Raw genomic sequence first — 19,694 nt, 5'->3', positions numbered from 1 at the left:
AATGGATCACAGACCTCATTTAAGAGACTGGGAACAGGGACTGACTGCAAATGGACATGTGGGGTCTTTTAACTGTGATAGAAATATTCTAAAACAGGACTGTGGTGATGGCTGTAAAACTAGGCAGATACACTAAAACTCACTGAACTGTATGCCTAAAATGGGTGAATTTTATGGTATGCAAATCATACCTCAATAAAATTGCTTTAATTAAACCTCTACTAAATGACATACTCTCAAGCAAGCATCTCTTTAAAAAATTTCAGTACTAACAGATGAGGTTCAAACTTATTTAATGTCAATTTTTTCAAGTCTACCTCTTCTAATCTGTTTAGAAAAACACTGTTTTTGCTAATATTAATTCAAAATAAAATTTAGTATGAGTGACAGCTTAAGTAACCTCTATAACCTCAGAATATTAGGAAAAAACATAGAAAATAGAATTACGGGGGCGCCTGGGTGGCGCAGTCGGTTAAGTGTCCGACTTCAGCCAGGTCACGATCTCGCGGTCCGTGAGTTCGAGCCCCGCGTCGGGCTCTGGGCTGATGGCTCGGAGCCTGGAGCCTGTTTCCGATTCTGTGTCTCCCTCTCTCTCTGCCCCTCCCCCATTCATGCTCTGTCTCTCTCTGTCCCAAAAATAAATAAACGTTAAAAAAAAAAAAAGAAAGAAATTATAAAGAAAATAGAACTACAGTTGAGAAAAATCTAAAAACTCATACTACATTCCTATCAGAAATTTTCTTGTAATTCAGAAAAACATACAAAAAATTTCCATTTAGTTTTACATAAGCTGTGATAGACTGACAATATAAGGAGGCAAGTCACCATTTCAATCTGTAAGAACTTTAACCAAAAATGTCAGACTGAAAATGAACTTAAAATGGTGACACTCAGTAATCTGTGACATCTTTCAATTCCTTTGTTTCTCTGCTACAAAGAAAAGCAACACATTTAAAAGATGAAATTTGCTTGAGTTTAAACCTACAGTCACATTCAAAATCAAAAATTGAGTATTTTCCAAATTAAATACATTATCTAACAACATAAGTGCTCTTCTATCATTTTTTAAAAATCTCTCCAGGGGTGCCCGGGTGGCTCAGTCGGTTAAGCTTCTGACTTGGGCTCAGGTCATGATTTCACTGTTCGTGAGTTTGAGCCGTGAGTTTGAGCCCTGCGCCCTGACAGCTCAGAGCCTGGAGCCTGCTTTGGATTCTGTGTCTCCTCTCTCTCTCTCTGCCCCTCCTCCGCTCATGCTCTGTCTCTCCTTCAAAAATAAACGTTAAAAAAAAAAATTTAAAAAGAAAAATTTTCCAGGGGCGCCTGGATGGCTCAGTCAGTTGAGCATCCAACTTCTCATCCAACATCTCAGGTCATGATCTCAGTTTGTGGGTTTGGGCCCTGTGTTGGGGTCTGTGCTGACAGCTCAGAGCTCTAAGCCTGCTTCGGATTCTCTGTCTCCCTCTTTCTGCCCCGTGTGTGTGTACTCTCTCTCAAAAATAAACATTAAAAAAATAATAATAAAATAAAAACCTCTCCATATTAATGTTATATTAGAGATAAAAAACCATATGAAATCAGATAACACAAATCACCTAAGTATAAAAATTTTACAGATAATATTCTAAAATATTCTATTCCAGTACTATAAAGGGACATTTAAAGGACAGTTATAATTAGCTCTTAATACACTACTGATAGATTAGTAATACTGATATATATTCCAGCCCAAGATCAATTTCTTTTTTTTTTTTTAATTTTTTTTTAATGTTTATTTATTTTTGAGACAGAGAGAGACAGAGCATGAACGGGGGAGGGGCAGAGAGAGAGGGAGGCACAGAATCGGAAGCAGGCTCCAGGCTCCGAGCCATCAGCCCAGAGCTCGATGTGGGGCTCGAACTCACGGACCGTGAGATAGTGACCTGAGCTGAAGTCAGACGCTTCACCGACTGAGCCACCCAGGCGCCCCTGCAAGATCAATTTCTATTGCTAAATTCAATTCTCTTCAGAACTTTAGAAGAAATAAATCACTGATTATATTTATAAGGTCATACAACTGAGGTGTATTCAAATGCTTTGTATCTTAAGATAGTGACATCCTGAATAGGAAGGTGCAGATGATATGAAGAACTATCTTCCAATATTTTGCTTTAAAATTAAGTGCTAGGGGCGCCTGGGTGGCGCAGTCGGTTAAGCGTCCGACTTCAGCCAGGTCACGATCTCGCGGTCCGTGAGTTCGAGCCCCGCGTCAGGCTCTGGGCTGATGGCTCAGAGCCTGGACCCTGTTTCTGATTCTGTGTCTCCCTCTCTCTCTGCCCCTCGCCCGTTCATGCTCTGTCTCTCTCTGTCCCAAAAAATAAATAAACGTTGAAAAAAAAAAATTAAAAAAAAAATAAATAAAAAATAAAATAAAATTAAGTGCTAAAAAAAAGAAAATGAGTGGCAATTACACCACAACCACCTGTCTATCCTGTAACATAGGCCCATCAATGTTAACTTAATTATTACCATATCAGACTGTAAATCAAGTAAGCAAAAGGCCATCTCAATATAAAGAATATTCAGGGTTGCAAAGGAAGATCAAGAACCTACTAAAGATCAACAAAGGTAAAAATATATATACAAAATAATGGAGAAACAGGCAACTAAAATGACTAAAAAGTGGAAAATTATGTTTTCTTTTTTAAAAAAGACTGGGTATGGAAATCTAAAAGAAATGTCTTAACGAGAACAGCTGATAAGGCATTTTTAGTAATTTATAATGCTGAGAACTGTTAACGCTGAAAATAAAAGCTGATACCTGGTTTTCAAATTCAGAAGTCCTTTAGCACGTTTAGCCTTTTCTCTCTGGAGACTTCAGTTTGCAATGAATAAAGGCTACACTATTGATGACTCTTCACTGAGATTTAAGAAATAAAATTCTTTATCTGCTAATTGGTGCTAAGTATCAAGGACTTTATTAGTTGGAGTAGACAGAAGAAAATGGTTAAGAGGCTTCATAGAAACAACCCCTGCTGGCACATTACCCACTAGAGAAGACAAAGACTACTTATGTGAACTCTAAGTCTCCAGATTAAAATCACCAAAAAAGTCCCTTCGTTTAGCACCAAGTCTAAACTCTATAGAGTAAACAGAAGCCAAATAATTTTCAGCTTATTTAACAAGTGTTATCATTTTTATTGTCCCTATAATTTTTCACTTAGCCAGTGAAGGTATCACTTAAACAATTTATAACTTTTGATACAAACTAACTTAAGCAGTTACTTCTTTATCTTCCAAATTTCTAACCCATTTCACAGTAGCACAAAAGTCAGATGAAAAGATAATTTAAATATGGAACTCCCTTTTAAAAGCAAATGTTTTCCCTCTAGTTTTTTATTAATCTACAGGATCAATTCAGAATCTGTTTTGCAGTAACTTTAATTTTGTTTACTCTGGACAACTGAAACCCCTACATTACATGAAAGACTACTAATCTGCCTATTAGCCTCTGTGTGTGTGTGTGTGTGTGTGTGTGTGTGTGTGTGTGTGTGTGTATGTGTGTGTGTATGCGTGTGTGTGTATGCGTGTGTGTGTGTGTGTGTATATGTATATATATTTTTTTTCAAAAGCCTACTTATATTTTTGTTAGTCCCACATCCAGTACTTTTTTTTTTTTTTTTTTTGGTATCTTTAAACAAATTGATAAAATTCCAAAACAGGGTTTTTTAAAAAAACTAATATTTTAGTATGTGTTAGGTACTACAGCTTCAAAAACAAAAATGTACTCCAACTATTATAGAATTAATAAAATGTAAGACCTAATTTGGATGTGAATATCCGATATAGTATTTTTCATGAAAAAAAAAAGGAGGGGGGTGACTTTCAGTTTAATCAGCAACTGTATGAGTAACAAATCTGAAACAGTGTTACTCAGGGAGAAGAAAATAACAATAACATAAATGTTCCAGCCACTCAGTTCTTTGGTAGTTCACATGTTACACACTATCATCTGTAACCCCATCTAATGATGACTCTGGCTAATTCATAATGAAAGATGTATCCAAAACAAACAGGCCTGTATTTTGCCTTATAAACTACTGTTGTGAAGGTGTGCATTTTAGGGATATAAAACACATGTTTTTGTTTTTTTTTTTTTTAATTTTTTTTTTCAACGTTTATTTATTTTTGGGATAGAGAGAGACAGAGCATGAACGGGGGAGGGGCAGAGAGAGAGGGAGACACAGAATTGGAAACAGGCTCCAGGCTCTGAGCCATCAGCCCAGAGCCTGACGCGGGGCTCGAACTCATGGACCGCGAGATCGTGACCTGGCTGAAGTCGGACGCTTAACCGACTGCGCCACCCAGGTGCCCCTAAAACACATGTTTTAAGAAATGTGTATTCTCTGGGCTCCTGGGTGGCTCAGTCAGTTGGGCATCCAACTTCAGCTCAGGTCATGATCTTGTGGTTCATGGGTTCGAGCCCTGTGTTGGGCTCTGTGCTAACAGCTCGGAGCCTGGAGCCTGCTTCATGGATTCTGTGTCTCCCTCTCTCTCTGCCCCTCCCCCACTCTTACTCGGTCTCTCTCTAAAATAAATAAAACATTAAAAAAATTTTTTTTTAAATGTGTATTCTAGGGGTGCCTGGATGGCTCAGTTGGTTAACTGTCTGACTTCATTCGGCTCAGGCCATGATCTCATGGTTCATGAGTTTGAGCCCTTCATAGGGCTCACTTCTGTTAATGCAGAGCCAGCTTCAGATCTTCTGTCCTCCCCCAGCCCCTTCACTCTCATGCTCTCTCTCAAAAATAAATAAACATTAAAAAAAAGTGTATTCTATTCAGGAACGATTTGCCTAGGTTTTTCTTTCTTCGTGAGGCTCAGAATATTCTTTCTCTACATGAAAATTAGAACAGGGCCTGTGAGCAATGCAATGGTTGGGCAAATGAACTGAACAACTAAAATCATACCACACTTACAAAGTACCTATGCCTGACCACAATTTCCCAATATATATTCAGTTCATTATCTTCAAGTTGTTCAATTCATAAAGCACTTTACTTAGATATATAATCCAATCCCACCAAAGGTGTATAATTTAAAATGTAACCATAAGCCATCTTCACACAGTTCCAAAAAGACCCCAAGAGAATGCTGCTATTTAAAACAGAATAGTTGGGGCGCCTGGGTGGCTCAGTCGGTTGGGCGTCCGACTTCAGCTCAGGTCACGATCTCGCGGTCCATGAGTTTGAGCCCCGCGTCGGGCTCTGTGCTGACAGCTCAGAGCCTGGAGCCTATTTCGGATTCTGTGTCTCCCTTTCTCTCTGACCTTCCCCCATTCATGCTCTGTTTCTCTCTGTCTCAAAAATGAATAAACGTTAAAATAAATAAATAAATAAATAAATAAATGAATGAATGAATGAATAAATAAATAAATAAAACAGAATAGTTATTTTTGTGATGCCTGGGTGGCTCAGCCAGTTGAGCATCCGACTTCAACTCAGGTCATGATCTTATGGTTTGTGGGCTCGAGCCCTATGTCGGGCTTTGCACTGACAGAATGGATCCTGCTTTGGATTCTCTGTCTCCCTCCCCCACCCTCAAAAATAAGTAAGCATTAAAAACAATTTTAAAAAAACCAGAATAGTTATTTTTTGACAAAAATAAAATTAATCAGTAAAGAACAGATTCTTTAAGAAAGGCTCTTTCAGTAACAAATCAAATTTCACATACCTGTAATATCAAGAACAGAAGGAGATGCAATGTAGTATCTATGAACTGTTTCAAGAAGTTGAGCACCATGGCCTTGACCTTGAAATGGAGTCAGTATCAGCATCTGACTACAGTAAAGAAATGATTTTAAAATTAAAATATCATAACATGATCCGTTTAAGAATTGCAAATCACTATAGCATTAAGAACATTTTAAAGTTAGTGTGGTTTTTTTCAATCAACCTTCCAGAAATCCAAAAATTATCAAGATACGCAAAATTGGTTTAATCTTCCACACTGTTTCAAAGGGAACAATGAAATAAATCAGTACATAGCCAATGAATAATGGCGATTTTTTTAAACAAATCAACACTATTATAACAAGTATTGGAAACTTCAGCAGTTCCTTCTTCTGAAATAAAAGACAAGGCACGTGTTATACCGCCAATTACCTTACACGTGGCCGGGTTTTGTCTGGGTACACATAGTAATTATAGACTGTCATGTAGCCTACGGTCGCAAAGAGCGTAGCTCCATCCTTATTATACTTCTCAAATCTGCAGATAAAACAGAAAGCCAAGCAGGTCAATTACAGTCGCGCTCCCATGCAGTGTCCATTTTCTTTTCCATTCTCCGACTGAATTTTCAGTGTCAGCAAGCTACTCTGTGAGGGCCCAATGGGTACACCTGCTATGTTCTGAATGTACAATTCACTTAATTGGTGTGCAGCAACTTGGATAAATCAGACCTCTTTACATCACTTCAGTGCACTTGCCTATTATAAAGATGAATAGGTGGCAAGTAAAAGAAAACACAGGCAAAGCTCATTTTACTGTTTAAGCCTACATTCAGGGCCCTAACGGACAACAGCATTTAATTCAGCTCTATTCTCAAGGTCTCCGAAAGCATAATGAAGGAAAACTCAAGCCTCATAAACAATAGTTTTTCTTTCCTGGGAAAAATATCATTATACTGTCCCAATAATTGGGCCGCCACAATTAAAATGCTGGCTTTGTGGAGGTAATAAGGTCTACTGTTGCTTTAGAACTGTACTTACACTAGAAAGTAGTGCCATCTTTCATCATCCACGTCAATAAAGCTAGCAGTTTCAATAAACCACATCAAAAAGGTCTGAAGCCTTTCATGATATTCTCGAAAGCCTCTACATGTCATGTCAGCCTAGGGAAAAAGCCAGGAAAAGTCAGGTGAAACTCATCACAGAGGTAAGTGAAAGTCTGCAGAACACAAAACTATCCTGTGGGAAAATGTTTAGAAGTCTCAGATTAAGATGTGTACACAGACACACACACAAAATAGATCTTTGTTTTTAATGCTGACTGAAACTTGTTTCCTGAACTTAGAATGAGTCACTGAAAATAACACAACAAAACAGCACACCAGTTTCAGGCAAATGAAGTACTTTCACCCAAGAAATATTTAGATTTATCTTTACCTTGTATATCTGAAAGGTAAAGTTTTCCCCTCCTGTTGGACTGAGAACAGAGTATGTATGAAGTAAGGTTCCAAACGGCTTGAAATCGACTTCTTTTTCCAGCAAAGAGAGAAAGTCATTCGTGTTTGTACAAAATCCAGGTGGGATGATTTGTCTAATTTTGCCCTCAACATCGTCTGCCTAAGGAACAGAGGGTAAAGGACATAAGAAAACATTAATAACAAATTTGACTTTTAGTTGATTACACTTAATTTCTTTGAAATGGACAAAACCCACAAAAATCACAAAAATGAAGTTCCTAGTTAAACTAAAGAAGAAGACACATGGAGAAATGAGAAAGGATGAGTTTCATGTGCACAAGAGACTACTACCACACAAATCGGAGATGAACATAAGTATAATAAAGAAGTAAAAAAGAAGAGGCAGGTAGCCTGAAATCAGGTGCAAGAATGAGGGCAATGCTACTGAAATTTCTAACATCATATAGAAAATGCTGATCATATCCCTTCAGGACAATTGGAACTGGCCCAAACAAAAAAGTGCTTATTATTTTATGTGTGTCAAGGAGACCATATTATCCAAGATCACAAGCAGTAGTAAGGGGAGGCTACAGTCTGACCAAACGAACAGCAAACTTACATTAACAAGTAGGTCGTAACTCCTTCATACACTAAACTCAATATTAAGATGACAATTTAAAAAATATGCCCACTTAGGACATACATAATTTATATGAATGGATAGATTATCCACTCATCCCTATAATGTGACACAAATTTTACAGACTTGGATTTGTGACAGTAGAAAGAGACAAGCCTGGACAACAAAATTAAACTCAGAGACTAAAATTACCCTTGTTAAACAACCTCAATGAATGTTAAAACTATCAGCTGAGCAGACTTCATAATCCCTTTCAAAACCCCAAAAGACCACTTGATTGAATACATTTACTACTTCTCTTTAACCATGAATATTTGATGAAGTCTTACAATAAAGTATTACTGCTTCTCACCAGGCAATAAAACTTAATGAATTGGTCTCAACTTAACAAAACCTTATCCCTCAATACAGTCCCTAAAAGCCTGACATTACATTCAACAAAATGAGCTTGCATTCTATTCAAACTTTTTCTTGAACAATGAGGCCAGGTTTTTACTTAATGGAGTTTGCCGTGAGTTCAGCTGTAATGTTTGTATTGTATCTATTTCCACAAGGACTGACACAAGAACACTTTGTGTTAACTTACTAAGCAGCTCTTTCATACCGTTTACATGCATGATGGGTATTAGTTCTAAACCAAGACCCTTGCTACTTAGCATTCAAAACAGGGAAATTAAGATGCTTAGGACAAAATACACTACAAAAGGCTAATACAACATGCTACTAATTCCTGTCCTTTCAACCATCTTTTAACTAAGTAGAAGCAATGCACCTGCAGATGAATAGCACTTTATTATCATTCAGTTACAATTTAGGATAGAGAACCAAGGATGGAGTTTATCACAAACAAGTTTTATTATTTTAATGCTCTGCTACCACCAACATTTATACATAACTTGTTTATAGCTATAAAAAAAGAAGAGCTATTTTTAAAACATAGCTCTTCAATATTATGCCCAACAGCTTATTTGTAATGCGTACATCAGTCCTTGCAGTTCATTCACCTTCAAGATCAAATAAACTGCATTTGATATTTTTTGTTTAAAGTGCCATCTAATGTGAGGAAACCATCTTAAACATATTTTATAGAATATGTACAACCTCAATAAGTACAAGAGGAAACTGTAACAATAAGGAATAGTTTTAAGCAGTCTGACGTATGGCAATTAAAATCCAAAGTAGTGACAGGTGAAGTAGTATAATTTTAGTCCAAGTTAAAAAAAGTCAAGAAATATTACTTTTAAATAAAAAGGCTTATAACCTATCAGTTTAAAAGAAAACACTTCAAAGCATTTATAGTATAATTGTAAATTTTAAAAACATTCCCTATATCCTGTCTTCTTAACAAGGCATTGCAAAGTATGATCGAATAACTTCACGTATCTTGCATCAAACATAGAAACTAAGTTTCAAGTAGCAGTTCTGGTGGAAGACAGAAAAACCCAAAGGTCTGAGCTCAATAAAGCTGAAAGAGAGTTAATGTTTAACGTTCAGCCTTCAAGGGATACCTATTTACCGTAATAAATATCTTCAAACAAATACTTGGCTCTGGGCAAGTTCATAACATTTAAGAACTTTTACAGAAGAATAAAAGAGTAAGTTTAAAAACAAGGAATCTATTACATATAATAGGTTAGAAAAAACATGTATCGGATATATTACAAAAAATACATCGCATAAAACCAAATGGCTCTTATCTACTAAATATACTCTTTTAAGGAAAATATCCCATAACCACCCTGTCTTAGAAATCTGTACTCTTTACTAATTTAGTTCAGTTAAATATTCATTTTTCATATTGGATTACTGGCCAGATAATAAAAATCGTCATTAAAGAAAAACCCATCTCATCATTTAAAAAATTTTTAAATATTTTTATTTGTTTTTTTGTTTATTTTAGTAGGCTCTACACCCAACATGAGGCTTGAAATCACAATCCCTGGATCAAGAGTTGCACGCTACAGTGACTGAGCTAGCCAGGCACCCCATCTCATCTTTTTTAAATTCCATGTAGAATCAAAGCTTAACTGAAACCTTTTAGTTCCAATGCTTGCTGCTAAAAGCTTCGATTCTATTTCTGAAGATCACTAAAAAATTCCCTACTTTCAAGAATATTATTATTTTTTTTATTTTTTATTTTTTTTATTTTTGGGACAGAGAGAGACAGAGCATGAACGGGCGAGGGGCAGAGAGAGAGGGAGACACAGAATCAGAAACAGGGTCCAGGCTCTGAGCCATCAGCCCAGAGCCCGACGCAGGGCTCGAACTCACGGACCGCGAGATCGTGACCTGGCTGAAGTCGGACGCTTAACCGACTGCGCCACCCAGGTGCCCCTCAAGAATATTATTTTAAACCGCAATTAAAATTAAAGAAAAAATGTACTTATAGATAAGAAATTAAGCATTCATGAATAGATCAAGAATCCAGAATACAACCTGATATATTAATAAAGACATGCCTTACAAATATTTTCCAAACATTTAGCAATATCTTTTTAAAAAGGAAAGTATAGGGGGGTGCCTAGGTGGCTCAGTCAGTTGAGCGTCTGACTGTGGCTCAGGTCATGATCTCACAGTTCGTGGGTTTGAGCCCCATGTCAGGCTCTGTGCTGACACCTCAGAGCCTGGAGCCTGCTTTGGATTCTGTGTCTCCTTCTCTCTCTGCCCCTCCCCTGCTCATGCTCTGTCTCTCAAAAATAAATAAATATTTAAAAAAAATTTTTTAAATAAATAAATATAAAGGAAAGTATAAAGGTAACTATTATACTATTTAGCTCTTAGGTAAGTCATGATGAAATGTTTTAGATTGCATTATCTCACATTATGATCATTTCAACTTCCAATGTTCTATACCTTGCGATTTTCCCAGATATATATGCGATTTTCCCAGAAAGCAATTTTTGCTTTTCCTCATCACTGCATAAAGCAATGTGCCTGAGAATAACTGGTAGTCTGCTATGATGTAAATGTATTTACACCTTATTTGTATTTATACACATTTGAAAACCAAATGACGTCGTTAGTATCTTATCCTAAACAGCATCATTTGTATAAATTTGTCTATGGTGAGTTATTTTTGAAATAATGATTTTAAAAAGGCCTGTTAAGGGGCGCCTGGGTGGCGCAGTCGGTTAAGCGTCCGACTTCAGCCAGGTCACGATCTCGCGGTCCGTGAGTTCGAGCCCTGCGTCGGGCTCTGGGCTGATGGCTCAGAGCCTGGAGCCTGTTTCCGATTCTGTGTCTCCCTCTCTCTCTCTGCCCCTCCCCCGTTCATGCTCTGTCTCTCTCTGTCCCAAAAATAAATAAACGTTGAAAAAAAAAAAAGAAAAAAAAATTTAAAAAGGCCTGTTAAGTAGGTGCTCCTTTACTTGGCTAAAGTGGCAGACTTAATAACATTGACTAGAATTCTAAGATTACCTAAGATCTACTACAAACTACAAGCCAAAAAATTTCCGTATCTGCTTAATTTGCTCAATCTTACATTACCCGACAACATGTCTGGAAATCTGAGTGTTGTTAGAGAAGTTAACAGTGTGAACTTTTTCACTACTGGAAAAACAAAAGTGGTATCCTGTTGATTTGTACTGCATTAGTATTTTGCTACCTAAGCTCATATATAAAATTCTAAGATAGAAATCTCAATATATAATTTGAAAGCTTTTTATATTTTATAAAAAGCATTACACACTAAGAACACTGTCCAAATTATCAAAAAGAGTATAGTGAAGTATTAGTCTACCAAAGATTATTTTTTCATTTCCTCAAGATTAAATTTTCATAAGTGCACAAGGATTTTCTTTAAGATGCTAAAGAATCCAGCAAATTTTAAATATTTGCTCTCATCTACTCTCAAATTCAATCCATATTAGTGGAAGACAAGGATAAAAATAGATGATTGAAATTCACAGATAATACAAACTGTACCCAAATATTTCAACTTTCTCTACTAAACCTTCTCCCAGAAATGCTAACAATTAGCAAGACTGAGCAATCTTAGTTACACTCCCTTGCACTAAAAAGCAATGAAATTACTTCAGAAAAAGCAGGAGACTCTGAAAAGTGTAAGACCTTGATGAAAGAAACTGAAGACAACACAAATAAATGGAAAGATATATTGTGTTCATGTTTGTACTACTCAAAGCAATCTATAATTAATGCACCCTCCATCAAAATACCAACCACATTTTTCACAGAACTAGAACAAAGAATCCTAAAATTTGTATGGACCCACAAAAGACCCTGCACAGCCAAAGCAATCCTGAGAAAGAACAAAGCTGGAGGTATCATGCTCCCTGATTTCACACTAGACTACAAAGCTATAGTAATTAAAACAGTATGGTATTGGCACAAAAACAGATCAATGGAATAGAATAGAAAGCCTAACAATAAACCCATGCATATATGGTCAATTAATCAATGACAAAGAAGACAAGAATAAACAATGGGAAAAGATAGTCTCTCCAATAAATGGCATTAGGAAAACTGGACAGCTGCATGCAGAAAAATGAAACTGGACCCTCTATCTTACACCATATACAAAAATAAATTCAAAATGGATTAAAGACTTGAATGTTAAGACTTGAAGCCATAAAACTCCTTTAAGAAAACATAGGCAATAAACTCCTTAACATTGTTTTTAGCAATAGATTTCAGACTAGTCTCCTCAGGCAAGGGCAACAAAAGCTAAAGTAAACAAGTGGGATCACATACTAAAAAGTGGAGAAAAGGGAACCCTCATAACTGTTGGTGGAAATGTAATTGGTGCAGCCACGATGGAAAACAGTATGAAGGTTCCTCAAAAAATTAAAAACAGAACTACTATACAATCCAGAATTCTACTTCTGGATATTTATCGGAAGAAGATGAAAACACAAATTCGAAGAGACACATGCACCCCTGTATTCACTGCAGCATTATTTACAACAGCCAAAATGTGAAGCACTGTAAGTATCCATTGATAGATGAGTAGATAAAGATGGGATATATATATATATATATATATAAATACACATACAATGGAATATTACTCAGTCATAAAGAAATGAAATCTTGCCATTTGCAACAACATGGATGGACCTACAGAGTATTATGTTAAGGGAAATCTAAAAAACAAAGCATACAAACAAAACTCTTTGTTTACTGACTGTTCCTCCTAGCTACAATACAAGCTCCATGAGAGGAATGATTTTGTTTTGTTGCCACTATAGCATCAAGAATATAGAGGCATAGTGATATCTCAATACAAACTAAGATAGAAGAGGTAAGCCCATCCCCCCAACATCCACTACCCATTCTTTTTTTATAAGGGGAAAAAAGTCTTTGCTTGAACATGTAATTTATGCAAATCATCTTCAATCATGAAGCAAATAATCCTACAAAAAGACACCATAAAAGATTGATTCCTTACTCCTAACACAGCACTTCTAAATGGAAAAACCTGGTTTTTAAGAATGGAACAATTAGAAGTCAATGCAAATACATAGCTATTTCACTGCAAATAGTATTTGAAAGATTTACCAATAACTAAGTCAATAGTTCCTTTGGAAGAAATCAATCCAGTATTATCAGCTGGAACTTTAAAAAAAAAAAAACACCACCACCAAAATCTTCAAATGATATTATATTTTGTACTACACAAGGAAACTACTACCTGCATTTTTAATAAGAGTATCTAGCTGGGCCTGAGAATTTAACAATCTAATAAGAAACATATGATCAGGGAAAAACTTCACTTTAATAAGTCTATATTACATGCTAGTTTATACAGCATTGCGTGAATTTGGGCAAGTCCTTTACAATGAAACAAAATTTTAAAAATTAAACAATAAAAAGAACCAAATCAACCAGTCCCAAGTCATGGAGAGGTTTTAGCCAACAAAAGATGGGGCATGAGATTGGCAAAAGAATTAAGTCAGAAGTTTAAAGTCCATTTAAAACCTTGAAAAAGTTGGTTTAAATGCTAATCTGCCCCTCCCCCAGTGGCACTCTGTCTCTCTCAAAAATAAACATTAAAAAAACCTTTTTTAAAAAAATAAGAATGCAACTTGCAGTTTTGTAAATGTGATTCAGCGACAAAAATGGCATTTCATTTAAAAAACTCAACTCTGTGAAATAATTCTTTGTTTTAATTTTTTTTAATGTTTATTTTTTTCAATGTTTATTTATTTTTGGGACAGAGAGAGACACAGCATGAACGGGGGAGGGGCAGAGAGAGAGGGAGACACAGAATCGGAAACAAGCTCCAGGCCCTGAGCCATCAGCCCAGAGCCTGACGCGGGGCTCGAACTCACGGACCGCGAGATCGTGACCTGGCTGAAGTCGGACGCTTAACCGACTGCGCCACCCAGGCGCCCCTAATGTTTATTTTTGAGAGACAAAGAGAGAGAGAGAGAGAGAGAGAGAGAGCAGGGGAGGGGCAGAGAGAGAGGGAGAGACAGAATCCGAAGCAGGCTCCAGGCTCCGAGCTGTCAGCACAGAGCCCAATGAGGGGCTCACTCACGAACCGCAAGATCATGACCTGAGCGGAAGAAGTTGGACGCTTAACTGACTGAGCCACCCAGGCACAGGCACCCTTCTGTGAAGTAATTCTTAATGAAAAGTTTCAATGCCCTGAAGGAAGATAGTTGGGGGGGATGGGTTAAACAGGTGATGGGGATCAAGGAGTACACATGTAATGAGCCCTGGGTGACAATGTATGGAAGTGCTGAGTCACTATACTGTATACCTAAAACTAGTATTACACTGTATGGTAACTGGAATTTAAACAAAACCTTAAAGAAAAAAAAAAAATTTCAGTGTGTTTAAATAGGAATGCGCAGAAACAGAACTCTAAAACACATAATTTTCTTTTCTTTTTAAACTTTATTTAAAGAGAGAGAGCCTGCACACAAGCCAGGAAGGGGCAGAGAAGAGAGACAGAATCCTAAGTAGGCTACACCTCACCTGAGCAGAGATCAGGAATTTGACACTTAACTGACTGAGCCACCAAGATGTCTGAAAACATACAGCTTTCTTAAGGTCCCTCAGGGATTCATGTCCATCCTAAACATGCAAAATACACTCATCCCATCCCAACACTGCCAAAAGTTTCAACCATTCCATCATCAACTCAAGTCCAAAATGTCATTATCTAATCAGGTATGAGTGAGACTCTGGGTAGGATACTTCACGAGGCAAAATTCCTTTCCACCTGTGATACTGTGAAACTAGAAAGCAAGTTATTGCTTCTAAAATACAGTAGTGGGACAGGCACAGGATAAGTTAAGGAGTTTCCCATTCCAAAAGGAAGGAAATGGTAGAAAGAAAGGTGTCACTGGTACCAGGCAATTTCAAAACCCAGAAGGTCAAATTCCATTAGGTTTCAAGACTTGGGGATACTGTGGCCTGCAGCTCTACCCTCTGGGTCTTACTCCTTTTTCTCGAAGGGAAGTACATGTTTGCAGCTGAGTAGTGTTATCAGCTTGTTTCCTACCTATAGAATTTAGAAAATTCATTTGCCTTTCCTCATCCTGTTAGTCCACACTGGCAGTGTTTCTGCTGATATAACACTCTCAAAACCCTTCTAGGTCACCTGTGTATGCCATGAGGGTTCATGCCATTAGACAAGATGGTCCTACAAAGGACTTGATCTCTACTCAATCTCTATTCCTGGCTTTTGCTGAGATTACTGAGGAGATACAAGAGTCACATGCCTAATCTCTTCAGCAAGAGTAAAAAGTTATCTAGCCATGCTTTCAGCTTTCCTAACAATGAATCTCCTAATTTCCGTGTCTTCTGCAACCTGGATAGGCTAAGAGTCTCCCAAATCATCAAGTCGTGGATCTTTTATGCTTTACAGTTCTTCTCACAATCTCTCCCTTTCCTCCCACATTTATAATAAGCCACAAGAAACCAGGCCACAACTTCAACCCTTTGCTTGGAAATCTCCTCAGCTAAATATCCAAGTTCACTGCTTATAAATTCTTTCTATATAAGTGTAGGACACAATTCAGCTAGGCTTTCTGGCACTATATAACAAATATCTATCTCCTTTCCTTCATTTTCTAATAACATGTTCCTCCTTTCCTTCTGACTCAACAGAGGCACCTTCAACATTCCTATTTCTACCAATATACTGTTTGTGATGGTACATTATTCTCTATGATGATATTGGCTTTCTCTCTCATGCCTCTAACTTTGTTCTGAGCCCTCACCAGCAATGCCTTTAATGTCCATATTTCTACCAACAGTCTTTTCAAGGGAGTCAATGCTTTTTCTTTTTTTCTTTTTTTTTTTTTTTAAATTTTTTTTTTCAACGTTTATTTATTTTTGGGACAGAGAGAGACAGAGCATGAACGGGGGAGGGGCAGAGAGAGAGGGAGACACAGAATCAGAAACAGGCTCCAGGCTCCGAGCCATCAGCCCAGAGCCCGACGCAGGGCTCAAACTCCCGGACCGCGAGATCGTGACCTGGCTGAAGTCGGACGCTTAACCGACTGCGCCACCCAGGCGCCCCAGTCAATGCTTTTTCTATCACGTACCTCAAAATTCTTCCAGTTTCTACCCATTACCTATTTCCAAAGACATTTCTAGAGTTTTAGTTATTTGTTGCAGTAGCACCCCACTTCCTGGTATGAAAATCTATATTAGTTTCCTGTGGCTGCTATAACAAACTACCACAAACTTGGAGGCTTAAAGCAACAGAAACTTATTCTTTCACAGCCTTGAGGCAAAGTCTAAAAACTGTATCACTGAGCTAAACTCAGGTGTCAACAGAGCCACACTCCCTCCAGAGGCTCCAGCGGAGAATCTGTTCCTTGCTTCTTCTAATTCTAGTGGCCAGAATTGTATTTGGTAAACAAAATACAACTATGATCATAAGAGTGAACATTTTTATAGAGAAGGACCACTCAGGAAAAAGATCAGGCTAAGGATCATGATCAAACGTTAACTGCCATGATAGGCAGGCAATCACATCCATAACTAAAGATTGAATATGTGGTTTCAAAGCTACTATATAACAGATTCTCTCCTCCCTCAAACCTTTAAATTTTAAAACCTGCTTTATACTCAAATGGAAAGCAGAATTAAAGATAAATTCATTTTTGTTCTTACCTCTACACAGTCAAAGTTCTCATCAACTTTAGACGCATATTCAACACGGAACATTGTTGACAGGCTACCAGCAATATAGTATAACAGGATCTTCAGACCCTTGTAACCAAAAGCAGTTTCACTGAAAAGGAAAAAAATATCAATAATCTGAGACCCCAGAAAGAATCTTGCAAAGTCATTACCAAGTATTAACCATCCATATAAACAAGTTTAACTTTATGGGTAGTTTCAAGATTTTAAACTACACCTGTTTTAAAAAGAAACAAGTATTTGTAATGAAACTGTCTCAGCTTTCCTCATTTATAAAATGAGAGGGGCGCCTGGGTGGCTTAGTAGGTGAAGCATACAACTCTTGATCTCGGGGTTATAAGTTTGAGCCCACAGTGGGTGCAGAGATTACATAAAAATCAAATCTTTAAAAAAAATAAGAGAAAATAACAGCACCTACCTTCGGGATGTTGTTTGGGTTGAATGAGGAAGTTAATACCTGTAAACTGCTCATAATGTTGAACTAACACATTATACAAGTAGTAATAAGTGTCAGATGTTACTGCTACTGTTGCAGCTGCTGCTATTATTACTAGTACCAGAGAGCATTTCAAATCAGACACAAGTGGTATTAAACTGGTACCTGGCTAGGCAAGCAGCTAACATGTAGCTTTGGCCCAGTCTTGCCTCCAATTTACCACCTGCTTCTATCATCAAGATACCAGAGCTGCTGAGAGTGGTGAAAGCACCTAATTACACCCCTGTATGAACTCAGAAAGCAGATCTGGGGCTGCTATTTTTCCAATCCTGCTCCCTGACATCCATCTACGCCTTGATATTCTCTAAAAAGAGTCTTCCAAAATGTGAATCTAAAATATTCAGAATAGGTAGGGGCGCCTGGGTGGCTCAGTTGGTTGAGCGTCCAACTTCAGCTCAGGTCACGATCTCACGGTTTGTGAGTTCGAGCCCCGCGTTGGGCTCTGGGCTGATGGCTCAGAGCCTGGAGCCTGCTTCCGATTCTGTGTCTCCCTCTCTCTACCCCTCCCCCATTCATGCTCTGTCTCTCTCTGTCTCAAAAATAAATAAACATTAAAAATAAATAAATAAATAAAATAAAAAAAAAATATTCAGAATAGGTAAAGCTACAGAGACAGAAAGTAGATTAATGATTGCCTAGGGCTGGGGAGAGTAATGGGGAAAAAGAGCATGACTGCTAACTGGTTATGGGAATTTGGGTAGGAATGACAAAAATATTCTAAAACTGATTGTGAAGATGACTACACAACACTCATTATGCTAAAAATCATTGAGCTGTATACTTTAAATACAGGGGCGCCTGGGTGGCTCAAGTTCAGTTAAGCGTCCGACATCAGCTCAGGTCACGATCTCACAGTTTCTGAGTTCGGGCCCCACGTCAGGCTCTAAGCTGACTGTTCGGAGCCTGGAGCCTGCTTCGGATTCTGTGTCTCCCTCTCTTTCTGTCCCTCCCTGGTTGTGCTCTCTTTCTCAAAATGAATAAGCATTAAAAAATGTTTTAAAAAGTAGATCAACTATATAGTAAATTATATCTCAATAAAGCTTTTCTTTTTTTAAGTGAATTCTGAAGAAGAGTGCCTGGAAGAAGCAGTGCCATTTCCAGATTTCTGTCTAGACTACCAAAATAAAGTATTAGTAGTGTCCATTCCAGGACTCTGAAAGTTATGTTTATAAAATGGAATGGCAATGATAGTAGTATCAAGGTCATACCTGAGTCATAAGACATGGTCATCATAATTATCTGTCATCTGTCTAACTTAGGAGTATGCAAGCATTTTAATGACATGCAAAACAGAATGAATGTACAGAATACCATTAAGAAGCATCATCTGTAGACTAGATCCTATGCACCAAAGGAAGAGATTTTAAATAGCAGTAATAGGAAGAGAATAAAAAAAATAGCTCCTTAAAAATAGAAATCCAAAAAGAAAACATTCCTCTTTTTATAATAAAATAAAACCTATTTGAAATACAAAAGACTCAAATTTTGGCATGAATCAATACATAATAAAATACAATTATTACTATTTAATAGCACATAAAATGCCTAATCTGATACATTAATAATGAAAACTTCGGAGGAAATTTGTCAACGAAGAGACATCTGTCAATTTCAAAACACATGAGGGGCACCTGGGTGGCTCAGTTGGTTAAGCATCCGACTCCATTTCAGCACAGGTCATGATCTCACCATTCGTGAGTTTGAGCCCTGCATCAGGCTCTGCACTGGCAGTGCAGAACCTGTTTGGGATTCTCTCTCCCTCTCTCTCTGCTCCTCCTTTACTAGCGTGCTCTCTTTCTCAGTATACTTTAAAAACAAAAACCACATTAAATAAATATGTGAACAATGCTGAAATAACACATAGGTAAAACAGCCATGAAGGGAAATATTTTAAATGTCAACTATATCAAAACACGCTTTCTTCCTACAACAAACCAGGGTTCCTTAGGAAAATGGCTGACTCCAGAAATACTGGAAAAAGTATACGATGAATCTCCATATCAGAAGGTAAAGTGTCCCCAAAATGATGATGATATATCAAAAGGATTCAAAAGCCCATTTGAAATGGGGTAATTTGAGTGTCACAATAACAGTAATGGATTATAACTCATTGGATTAAAAAAGAATCCTTGAGTCTCTTCTGATATACACAAAGAAATACTTAAGGGGAAAAAAAGAGCTCTTCCTTACAGAATGCCAACTAATAAATGCAGAAGGTATGACAAAGTTAGAGAATCACTATTTTATAATCACAGTAAAATACCAATTCAGGCA

General features: G+C 37.4%; 2 protein-coding genes across 3 annotated transcripts in view; one reads left to right on the top strand and one right to left on the bottom strand.

Annotated features, from left to right (window-relative positions):
- The window catches only part of SLC25A12 (solute carrier family 25 member 12), a 212,463-nt gene that overhangs the window by 43,150 nt on the left and 149,619 nt on the right, over positions 1–19,694 (top strand). The window lies entirely within an intron of this gene.
- Positions 1–19,694, bottom strand: part of HAT1 (histone acetyltransferase 1) — a 60,499-nt gene that overhangs the window by 21,936 nt on the left and 18,869 nt on the right. For both annotated transcript variants that reach the window (XM_025934805.2, XM_086718902.1), the window contains exons 4-8: positions 16,895–17,015; positions 7,142–7,321; positions 6,746–6,867; positions 6,141–6,245; positions 5,710–5,816 (exon numbers count right to left, since the gene is read on the bottom strand). In XM_025934805.2, coding sequence (XP_025790590.1) covers positions 5,710–5,816; positions 6,141–6,245; positions 6,746–6,867; positions 7,142–7,321; positions 16,895–17,015 — 635 coding nt within the window. The remainder of the gene's footprint in view (positions 1–5,709; positions 5,817–6,140; positions 6,246–6,745; positions 6,868–7,141; positions 7,322–16,894; positions 17,016–19,694) is intronic.

The sequence above is a fragment of the Puma concolor genome, chromosome C1 (assembly GCF_028749965.1).
Source record: "Puma concolor isolate L17-30 chromosome C1, mPumCon1.1.hap2, whole genome shotgun sequence".
NCBI classification, from domain to species: Eukaryota; Metazoa; Chordata; class Mammalia; order Carnivora; family Felidae; genus Puma; species Puma concolor.
The sequence above is the reverse complement of the archived record's forward strand: the minus strand, read 5'-3'. Positions and strand labels throughout refer to the sequence as shown.